The sequence below is a fragment of the Chenopodium album genome, chromosome 25 (genome assembly GCF_948465745.1).
Source record: "Chenopodium album chromosome 25, dcCheAlbu1.1, whole genome shotgun sequence".
Lineage (NCBI taxonomy): Eukaryota > Viridiplantae > Streptophyta > Magnoliopsida > Caryophyllales > Amaranthaceae > Chenopodium > Chenopodium album.
Genome location: NC_137858.1, coordinates 22,720,786 through 22,733,047, shown reverse-complemented (window position 1 = coordinate 22,733,047; position 12,262 = coordinate 22,720,786). Strand labels below are relative to the sequence as shown.

Below are 12,262 nucleotides of genomic sequence, written 5' to 3'. Positions count from 1 at the left end.
CTGGTATGAATTAAATTCGCCAAATATTACATCTTCTTGACTAATTTGGGTCGGAGAAGGTCCCAATTGCATTAAACGACATCATAGTTCGTCCAAAAATAAACAAGCGTTTTTTGGTCGGAGAAGATTATCGTCAGTCGAAAAGAAAAATAAGGGTTTTTCAAATTGGGAAAGTGATGTAAACGGTGTTAAAGGTATTTTATGCTTTGACTAAGGAAGACGTTAGTCAACAATTTCCAGTAAATTTTTACGTCTCCTTGATATTACATATTTACCCCAACTGTTTTAATAAATTTTACCAAAATACCCCCTGATGTACATTCTTTGTCAATCAGGCTGATCAACTAGTATTTCCCCTAGTCATTACATTACTAAATTTGATTGTGATGAATGATCTAAGTTTGAAGAAATTCCTTATATGCCTCCCGAACATCATAAAATTCTTGAAGGAGATGATATTGAGATCGTCCTTGCCTTAACACACCGAGCTTATGCATCACACGTATGATAATCATTTAAAGATTCCAAATATATTTTATCGGCAATGTTTGCTCCATTTGGCTTGAGAAGATGTCTACAAGTGCACCTGAAAATGCAATCTTGCTAAAGAGCATCATTTGGACTAGTAGCCCAGTAACCCATATTATGGCAAGAGGAAGATAGCAAAAGAGCATCATTTGGCTTCGTCCTCTCTATTCCTCATGACAATAATACTAGACTAGTAACTGAGAAGAACAAAGATACTGCAGATCTGAATCTGGAATATAATGCATTTTAGATCAAATACAGAATAGATACATGAATATGCAGCCTAGAAATTGCCTTTGAATGACCACAATATGTAAACTACAGCACGTCATAAAAGGATTATGCAGGAGATTTTTCTATCATAACCCGTTATAAATGCATAAGAAATAGTTGATGTGAATATCTTCTAGTTGCTTAGTAAAATCTAATAATATGAGCAACAATTTTCAGTATGTCTCAGATTTTATCAATCAATTCAGCAACCCATCAAATTCCACCACTTTCGAGAATTGACAGGAGTAATCTGCAAGTAGAGTGAAGTAAGAACTTACAAAATTACCCTCATCAATGGGAAGATGCACAAATATTCATCAGATGTTCAATCCATCACAAAGTCGGAACTTGCAATCTGCACAGATCATTGTGTCAGACAGTGGAAGCTGCAGAAGCTCTTGACGGACTGGAAGCAGTAATTTACAAAATTGTCTTCTTCAACCTCAACTGGCACCAATCAAGTGTTTCATATTGGGATCATCTTCAAAGCAGCAGCAATTGGCATGCCAAGAAACCCAAATAATATGCTCACAAACCACTGGCTAAGAGTAAGTGGAGTTGTGTTTGCAAATGCACCAAGAAACTCAATAATTACAACTTGAAAAAGAGCTGTGGTAGTGAGAACAGTCACAAATACATAGTTGTTAAGAATCCCCGCAAATACATTAATCTTCTCCATCTCCCTGGAGCTGATTTCATTGAAAACCTGAAAGAGAAGATTTTGCTATCAGCTGACTAGATCATACATTTGGAAAAAATGAGAAATGCTAGCTTCATTCTTCACCTTTACCAATTTTTGAATTGTGTATGAAGAAGATACATTTAGACAATGAAAAGCATTGTGGAAGATCAAATATATATATAATACCTGGCAGAAGACAAATGAGTTGAAGATAAGTGTGTTCAATGTTAAATCAGAACCAAGTCCACTTAGTCCAAAAGCTGACTTTCCTCTAGCCTGTAGAAACCATATAACAACAAATTGATAAATTGCTTGCCCCAGTATATTCCTCCACATCACATTACTGATAATGCTTCCTTTTCTTCCAACAGGTTTCCGCTTCATCAACTCATCACTGGGAGGCTCAGTAGCCAGTGCAAGGGCACCAAGGGTGTCCATAATCATGTTAACCCATAATAGCTGAACAGCAGTAAGTGGAGCATTTCCTGGAAATAAATAATTAATAAATTAAGCAGAAAGCAGTGTTAGGGTGGAAATATTTGTTGTTGGGTTCATTTGATGTTGATTATTTATTACCATGCATTGGAAATTGCTAATGAAATAAGAAATAATTAACAAGGTCAAACCATGCATATGGAAAGTACATGTATGATTGTATGATATGTGTTATGAAGGTATGTGTACAAGTGACTTAGAGTTCATGCTTGGGGTGATGGGGAGATAATGTGTGTGGATAACTCAGGATATGGTTGGTATTACTGTTTCAAGATAGCTTGATGGCTATAAAAGACCTGGAATTATCTTGCATTTGAGAGGACAATGGAGTGAGCGCATGCAAGAGAACAGATTGTATGAGGGTGACTAGACCAAAGTGCTTGTGCTTCTAACCTTATCTCTTGAGGTCAAGAAAGGTTGGTACATAAATCTTTAGGCTGTGAGAGTGTTTATCAGGAAGTTGAAGCTTGGATAGAACCTCTTATGTTGTGTTTCTTGAAGTACTCCAAACATGGAGAATATTTTAGGTCACGGTGTGGAGTTGTGGAATTCCAATTCTCATCTATGTATATATATATCTTGTTAAAGTTCCAGAATGGGTTTTTGGTTGCCCAAAATGTTTACAACTTCAGATATGGCCTATGGATTTTCTGATTCTCCGTGACTGGGGTTCACAGGCTTACCGGTCAAACAGGCTGAAGAAAAGTTGACAATAAGGGCAACAATATTGACTGTCAACTGGAACTGTACAAATTTCTGAATGTTCGTATACACAGAGCGTCCCCATCTAGCCACAGTTACAATTGTAGAAAAATTGTCATCCAAAATTATGACATCAGCACTCTCCTTTGCAACCTGAAATTAAACAGTTAAAGGTAATTATGATATTAACAGCCATAAGTGTACAAAAAAAATCTTTTTCATAGAATAACAATACAGATCAGAACTGAAAATGCATCAATGCACATACGCTCCATGTTCTAGAAGACAAAGAAAATTGAATAATTTAGTAACTATCTTGCTAAGTCAACCATGATAGCAGATTCTAGCATAAAATGGAACATGCATCTTAAAAGTAAGATCCATACAGGCAAAAATAGAAGAAATCACAAGTAAATTTGTTTAAAGCAGAAACTGTTAATTTGGTAGAAAGGAAATGGATGGAAAAGCATAACATTGGAGGTGGCAGAATAGACTCAGTTACCTATCTCACCATTTTACCCTCAAATCAGAGATTTGGATAGAAAGAATGATTATGACATAAAATCCTTTCATTTCCTTCTGATCTTTTTAATAAAAGCCCTATGGAAACCTTCCAGTTCATACCAATCAAACCAAAGGCTAAGTTCTGTTTTTTTTTTCCCTTTTCAATCATCAAATAAATCCAAATACATGGCCCATATCTGGAGAACAATGACGATTTACAGATATACTGAAATTTTTTCATGAACCTAACTCAAGGACCAAGTCTTTTCTGGAATTTTTGTGGACTTAATGTACTAGCTGTTCTCTAAACTCTCAAAATTTTCTAAGACACTTTATAAAATAGACACCCTTATGCTTGATCCAGGTTAGCAGTGCAAATTGCATGTAATAATGTGAATTTTGACCACATCCTAGAATTTATATTGACTTGACAGATTTCTGAAAAATCATTATACACACAAACTCTACATAGATATTATACTTCCAAGTGTCACAAGCTCGAACTTAGCTATTTTAAGAGATGGTTTCTAATTTGATCCATGATGAAGGATGAAATGTCCATAAAAATGTTGGGACCGTTGAGAATCTCACACGTACTTAAAGCGTGACAAGGAGCCAAAGACTACACACCATATCCTAGGTGGGGAAATTTTGGAGATGATCATGACAGCATTAATACAAATAATTACTTAATAGTATGGAGTAGTAAATTATAGTCTTACTAGTTTAATTAGTAGAAAACAATTTCAAATTTATAACTCCCCTTTAAACACTTACATAAACAAAATGTTAAAGGGAAGTTAAGACTTTTTACCTCGGTAGAGTAAACTCATTTTACACGTGCTTATCCACACTAAATACGAAAAAAAAAAAAAAAAAAAAAAAAAAAAAAAAATTATATTTTATGAACTTTGGAAAATTTTATAAATAAAAGACTTCAAAAGAAGGATACCTCGGTTCCAGAGATTCCCATAGCAAGGCCTATATCTGCTTCATGAAGGGCAGGAGCATCATTTGTACCATCGCCAGTAACTGCGACAACTTCTCCAAGGGTGGTCCGCAAATGTCTTACAAGGGTGTGCTTATCCATTGGAGAAGATCGAGCCATGACCTACAAAAATTAGTTTAAGCAATATACCTTTTGATTATTGAACATCCGCCCACATATTATAGAGAACGAATCGGCAAATCCATCATGGTACACAGAAGCATAGATTGGCAATACTACGTAAACTACCCAAAACAAGGCCATCTATGCTTTTACCTTAATGAAAAATAGTACTGAAATTTGGGGAAAAAAGGGAACATATTAATTGGATTTTGGTCAAAAGTACTACCTAGGTTGCACAAGACAGGGTACAGACACAAAAATGAACTTAAGGATACCAAAGTACATATAAACTACTCCATGTGAAAAGGGAATATGACAATCATCTAATACATAACGAAAAAATGGTATAAAACATCCAAATAACATAATACAACCAAATAATAAATCTTTAAAAACATTGATCTAAAGGAGAGGAAGTCGTTGATGCAAGTTGAAAGCAATAGTGAAGAGAAAGGGGAAGAGAAGTGGTAGTGAAGAGAGAGAGATAGGGGATACTTGTAAGAGAGTATATACAAAAAAAAGCTGGACACAAAAAACGGAAAAATTGTCAAGAATAAAACGACCTTGCTAATCTTCCAAAAATAAAACGACCTTTGACGGAAATCTGCTCAAAATAGAATGTGACCGGATGATAACCGGTTTAATAGGTTTATTGTGACACGTGACACAATGTAATTAGTTAGAGTTTTTTAAAAAAAAAAAAAAATTAACAATTTCCTTTATTAAAGATAAAGATTTTAATTTAAAAAAAAAAAAAAAAAAACACCTCCCCATCAATCTCCACCACTTCACTAACCACCTGCTGCTCACCGCCACCATCAATCCCCTCCCTTTCCCCACGTCCCCACCTCCAAGAATTCCATAAACCACCAGAATTCCCACACACCCTACATCCTTTTCCCCTAAACAACTAGAAAACCCGCCCAACCCACCTCCCTTACCCAAAAATTTGACCCACCAGAGAATACCAAATCACCACCTTACTCCAGCTCGTCCTTCGAAAACCACCGTACTCACCACTCCATTTGATTTCATCCCACACTCGCATCACACATGTCGATAAGCACCACTGCCAGCACAACTCACCAATCTCACAAAAATCGCCGCTATTTTTGATGCGGTTATCTTGGGAGTTTGGTTCGTGAGGGGGGTTAGCGTTTGGCTTTCAAAAAAGAGGGAGTTAGGATGAGAAGGTGGTTGTGGTGGCTTGTGGGTGGCAAGTGAAAGGGAGGGGAAAGGAGGGAAGCTGGTGTGGAAGGGGAGGAGAGAAAAAAGGTATTGTTTTTTTTAAAAAAAAATGTAAAAATTAAAATAAAAAACCTATCGCAATACGACAAGTGTCCGGTTTTAACTTATTGAACAGGTTTTTATTTTGAGCAAATGTGTGTCAAAGGTCGTTTTATTTTGAAATAATCAAAAGGTCATTTTATTTTTGGAAGATCGGCCAAAGGTTGTTTTATTCTTGACAATTTTTCCCACAAAAACCCCAAAATATGTTGTCGTAATATTTCCAATAGCAAAGAAAATCATGTTAAGGTTTGTCATGGTTTTTGTCCGATTGCCCATGCATAACAAAAAACTGGACACAAATTTTTCATGTGTCTCATGTGTGTCACTGTCGGATATCATATTCAATAGGGATATAGCAATTGGATGGTGTGTCTATGCTTTACAGGAACTTAGGAGACAAATATATCAATCAACCATAATTTCACCACAACATTAACATCATATTTCACCATCTTTAAGAGACTAAACAATGAGCTAATGTGAAGACCTGAAAAAAGATTCAATAATCACATAGGGTAAAAAATTTTGGCCACAGAACAGCATAGACAAACCTGAATTTTTGGTATCAGTTTAATCAATTCTTCCAGGCTCTTCTCACGAAACTCAGGACCTTCAATAGCTATTCCGTCTTTAGTGAGAATCCCACATTCTCTAGCAATTGCCTTTGCTGTACTTATGTTGTCTCCGGTTACCATCCGGACAGTAATTCCAGCTGATCTGCAGATTGCAACAGATTCCTTGACACCAGGACGGACTGGATCTTTGATGCCTACTATACCAATGCAGGTGTATCCATTTGCAGGAATAGAACCATCAGCAGAGAAACTTTCTTCTAAATCTTGATACACAAGGCATAAAGTGCGAAGAGCTTCATTAGCAAACTCTTCAATTGTGGCATTTAAATGTTCAACTGATGATTTATCAAGGGGAACAATTACGCCATTTGAGTCAACAACATTATCACATGCAGCCAAAATAATCTCCGAAGCACCCTTACAGTGTGCCCTCAGACCTCCATTAGGGATCTCTAGAATCACTCCCATTCTCTTCTTAGAGGAGTTGAATGGTTCCACTTTAACAATTTTCGATGCTTCCCGCTCTGTCATGAAATCACCACCAAGTAATAATCCAAACTCCAAGAGAGCAGTTTCAGTGGGACTTCCTAAGATCTCAATTTTGTTGTCTTTGGCTCTAACTACTTCTCCTCCAGTATTGTTAAAAATTGATTCTAAAAGAATTTTACGCGCAAAATCAGGAATTTCAGATACTGTATGAGAATCCTTAAAGCTGCTAGCTTCCAAAGTTTTCCCACACATGTGTGCTTTGACAACAGTCATATGATTAGTTGTAAGTGTCCCTGTTTTATCACTGCAAATAGTAGTAGCAGATCCCATTGTCTCACAAGCAGCAAGGTTTCGCACAAGAGCCTTGTCATTCATCATCTTCTTCATTGCAAAAGCAAGGCTTAAAGTGACAGCCAAGGGTAGTCCTTCAGGCACTGCCACAACAACAATTGTAACAGCAATGGCAAAGTATTCTAAAATCTCAACGGCCTCATCACCAGACAAACTCCACACAGAACCATCTTGTAACTTGCGGCTGAATAATCCTTGAACCATCACAGCAAACGTAACTACAGCAAAAAAGAGGCCAATTTTTCCAATAACAGTTGCCACTCCATTCAATTTCACCTGCAGGGGCGTTTCATCATCACCTTCTTCACTGATAGTTGCCATTAATTTACCCCATTGTGTTCTCATGCCAACAGTGGTAACAAGCATTTTCAATGACCCATCCTGAACTTTAGTCCCTGATAAAAGAAAAGGATGCTCTGAGTTCACATGAATGGGTTCACTCTCTCCTGTCAAACTTGATTCATCAATTACAGCAGAATATCCTGAAACGAAAAGTCCATCAGCTGGGACCTGATCTCCGATGGCCAGATGAACAAAATCCCCAGGCAGTAGGTCATATATTGATAGTTTTTGTCTACAACCATCTCTGGTAACCTGAACTGCTATTTTCTTTTTCTCTTTGTCCAAATCCTTAAACTGCAATGACTGCCTATAATCACTGGTCGCAGTTACAATTACAACCAACAAAATGCTAGCCACGATTCCAATACCATCATGGGCTCCCTTTGGCCAACCTTCCATTATCAGGCCAACCAACAAAGAAACAACTGCACAAACTCCAAGTATCATGAGAGTCATGTCTTGAAGAGCTTCCCACACAAAAACTAAGAAACCCTTAGGTGGACTTTCAATGAATCTATTGACACCATAAATTTTCTTCCTTTGGTTCACCAGATACTCAGCAGTAGATATTCCGTTCACGGTAGAGGTAGAGAGCTTTTTAATGATTCCCTCAACCCCACCATGATCTTTCAGCTTCTTCTTGTTGCGATACTCTACAATGGATCCCAACTCATCAGCACAAATCTCAAACCCAGCAGATTTGACTTCCTCAGGTGGAGAGTATGATACACCTGGCAATTATGAAAAGATAATTAAGGTCAATGAAGTGTCAAACACAATGTCAAAGAAAGTCTCTTGCTAAATTGGTAATGAAAACTATTAAGCTGATACATACCCTGTATAAACTGGAGAGCAGCTTGTGAGACCAACAGTGCAACTCTTAATTTTTCCTGGAAGTCTCAAGATGAGTAAAAGGGAACAAATTAGCTCAATTAGTAGCACAATAAATTAGACAAAAAATTCAAACCTGCAGTTGAACAAAACTTTATGGTTGTTTCTTGGTTTAAAAGTTTGCCTAATAAAGTTTTAGCTACGATCACCATGATGGCCGTCAAAAACTTCTCACATATGGCTATCTTGATTTTATATAATTACAGAAAAATTTCAACACAATCTTTATCCCCTAATTTTAAAGAACAATGAACATTAGGATAACTTAAATTTCTACTAGTACACGAATAATATTATCAAGTACATGGTATTTAATGGAAAATTTATTTTACAAAATTAGCATCCTCACTTTTTTCAAAATTGAATACACTTTCCAAAATTGTGACACATTTATAAAAGCAAGGTATTATTAACTATCTTAAGGTGTATAATCATTGAAGAAAATTAAAAATAATCTCTTTATCTCCCTTTTTCTTTGATAATTTCCCTTTCCGGTTGTCATGCTATCTCCTTCCTACTTCAACTTTTCTCTTTCAAAGTTAAGGTTATTTCCTTATAGTGCCCCTTTTTGATTATACTAGGGGAGCTAACCTGCGCGATGCGCACGTCATAGCTAGCCATATCCGAAAGCTCTTTCGGTTTGGCCTTACATCACAAATTAAGTTGTTGGTAGCATTAAGGAGTGAAATTATGTAAACAAATATATTTAGGGTATAAATATTAACGCACTATTCTAAGAGTTAAAAATAAATAAGTATCATAAATGAGGGCAAATAAGTAAATAAATATTTTAGAGGGTACGATTGTCCAAACACTATTCATTAAAAAAAACTTGTATATATTAATGAGGGATTATATGTAAATACACATTTTAAAGGATATAACTGACATTACACTATTCATAAGAGTAATCTTGTACTTTTTATAAGGTAGGGAAATAATAAATAAATGTTACTGTGTAATATGTCGTTGAATAAATCACAAATGTCTATGCAAGTAATTTCATCATTTAATAACTTTTTCTAATACACCATTACATAACTAGTACACCATTACATAAGTGATACATTTAAATGAAAACAAAGACAGCATGACTTTTATGTTTTTACTATATAGGTCTCACTTTCCTACCGAAATTCCACACTAATTTGAGGACAAAGGAAAATTGACTTGTCAATCTACTTATCAAATAACAAGAATATTGAGTCATTTAGGATTCGAGGAGCAAATATCTTTGTCCCTCTTGTGCTCTATTTCTCTCTAATGGGTAATATAATTGCCGACCTATTCAACACAACTCGTAATAAGAAAATGGGTAATGCAATCTTTAAAGGACAAAGCAACATCTTTTATACAACAGGGTGAAAATAGAGCAAGGTGCACCCAAAGGTGGGTTTTTTGTTTATTTGATATACTAGTTTTTTTTTTTTTTTTTTTTTTTTTTTGCTCATTTAAAGATTTTTAATGAGTAAAAAATATTAAATAAGTAGAAAATTATTTTGGGTGCACCTTACACCGGGTGTATATAAATCTAATATTGTTTTTTTTAAGGACCGAGCGAAAATTTGTTACTTTTATATCCTCCAAAATTAGGATGTTATACAGGATAATAGAATAGTATGCTATACTATTGGCCTAATGGGTTCTACTACCTCCATTTCTATAGATCCCATTTGCTTAAGTTTTAATGCATTTTTGAGTACATAAAACTTCTACAACTCAAATAATATCCCTATATTTTACCTTAGTAATTTATCCCTATAGTGTTGTATTCACAGTGCTCTTAAATTCAATTTTTGGAATCTATAAAGATCCTATACTCAAACGTCAATACGTCATTGTATGATCCATTGATCTTATCCTAACAATGTTTAAAAAAACAACTAAGATCAACAAAAATTATAAAAATATGTATCAAAGTAAAACTAACAATATAAAATCTACCAAAATATACAGAAATACACTTAAAATAATATTCAAAACAAATTAAAAAAAGAAAAAGAAAAAGAAAAAAACCTGATTGGAACGGCGAATAGCCTGAGCTTCAGAACGCTTATTGAGATTCGCCGTAAAACGAAACCGACGCTTTGGATTCTTGACCAACCAGCAAACACTTCGCCATCTTCGAAGCGCTTCTTCAGACGAATTCTTTGCTTTCACTTCCACAAACTCTTCATCTAGCAAACTCTCCATCTTCAACTTCAAATCAAATCAAAAACCTAATTCAAACTAAAAAAAATCAAACCTCAAATTAATGAAAAACAATGATTTAATAATCTTCAAAGTTATAATCAACAAGTAGCTGAAGTTTGTTTTACTTAAGTCAACGCTAAAAGAACAAATCAACGGAAGAATTTCTGATGAGATAGTGAGTGGTAGTAGGTTGATATAGATACTGATGGATTGTTACGGCAGCTAATATGGAATGGAAGTAGAGAGTGTCTGAAAGTGAAAAGGTAAATTGTTTAAACAAGTGGGAAGTTAGGGAGTTTATGGTATTATATTGTAATTAAGGAACCAGCCTTCTGGCCCGTGCAATGCACGGATTATTCATATAAAATTGTATTAAGAGATCAGTGAGGAAAATATCGGTAAGTCATTATACGATATAATATGCATGTAATTGGAAACATGATTAAATAAATTAAAATTTTGGAACTTTAATAGAAAAGGAGGCTTAAATAGAAGGTGGAAGGGCTAAAATTAAAGAGAGAATAGGAAAAGGTTGAATTAATGGAGAGAGGTGAAGATGAAGAGATGAAGTGTAAAAAATGGTGTAATAAAAAATTAATAGTGTAAGATGACATGTGGCATTATGGTTAAAGAAGTGTCATAGAATAGATGGAGACATGTGTCATTCTTAGTTTCTTGGTTATAGTTTTTAAATACTAAGTATAGATATAGATATAGATAATAATAATTTAATTTGGTTGATTGATTTAAGTGAAGAACGCGGAAAGATTAATTAGAATAGAGGTGCTTTAATTGGAGTGAATGGGAGACATGATTTCCTGCTGTAATGTCATATGCAGTTGTGTTGGTGGTGTGCGCCCATGTGGTGAGGGCTACTAGGCCCACTACGGGACAAACGGGAACTTCATCGTTACTGCGGTTAGAGCAATTGGGCGTGGTGCGCTTATCGAATTAACTGGCCATTTGCATTTGGTATGTTACTCTCTGGCTTTGCTTCAAAGGCTGAAACTAGCTTAGTTTAGGTCACGTGTCATGCAGTTTTTTTTTGTTTTTTTTTTTTTTTTAAAAAAAAGATTTAAAGTAATTCTTTTATATCAATAATATAAATTAATTATTACAACTTTTTATGCAAAATCTAATACTACGTTTATCATAAGATTAAAGAAGAGTCGGAATAATATTTTAGGTAAATGTATGGAAGAATTATGAACACAAAATAAAAACGAATATATTTGCATATATACTATATAAAAGATTTGGGATGATATTATTATAGTTGTATCTAATTTTTACAAAAAAAAATATGAAAAAAGGTTAAAAAAAAAATTTTAAACAAAAAAAGGTTAAGGTGTACTAAAAATGTCTCCCCAAAACCAAATCCGATGATGAACAACCTTTTACCGCCATTATTGGTCGGGTTGAGTATTTAATCTTTGAAGTGCTTACATCCATATTTCCATTCAATATATTTTTGGTAAACCAACTCAATTCTTAGCACATTTCCCCACACTTTACGTATCCACATCACTAAACTGAGAGAAACTGATTTTTTGGCCTTATGATTTTCATCCAATTATTATTTGGTTGGATAGGCCTTTCAATAAGCTTTCCAACGGTATATCATAAGCCTAATTCCGATTTGAAACGAATAAGTTATGAGCCAAACACTGAACTCGGCCCAAAACTGACACCCTTCTACAAAAACGGACATATCTTAAAATTTACAAATTATTTTGACCTGATTCTAATTGGGTTGGAAAGTAGACTTCATAACCTTTTCAATGATCTATTACTCCCTTCGTTTCTTTTTACTCACAACAAACTAGTAGTTTGCGG

At 34.9% G+C, this 12,262-nt stretch overlaps 1 protein-coding gene across 1 annotated transcript; it reads right to left on the bottom strand.

Annotated features, from left to right (window-relative positions):
• Positions 1–752: 752 nt before the first annotated feature.
• Positions 753–10,696, bottom strand: LOC145613031 (calcium-transporting ATPase 1-like). The gene is made up of 7 exons (XM_081668099.1): positions 10,250–10,696; positions 8,178–8,232; positions 6,137–8,073; positions 4,137–4,295; positions 2,662–2,833; positions 1,670–1,968; positions 753–1,507 (listed from the first exon to the last, which is right to left on the bottom strand). Exons 1-7 carry the CDS (start codon positions 10,424–10,426, stop codon positions 1,268–1,270), a joined length of 3,039 nt encoding a protein of 1,012 aa, XP_081524225.1. The 5' UTR covers positions 10,427–10,696; the 3' UTR covers positions 753–1,267.
• Between the last annotated feature and the right edge of the window lie 1,566 nt (positions 10,697–12,262).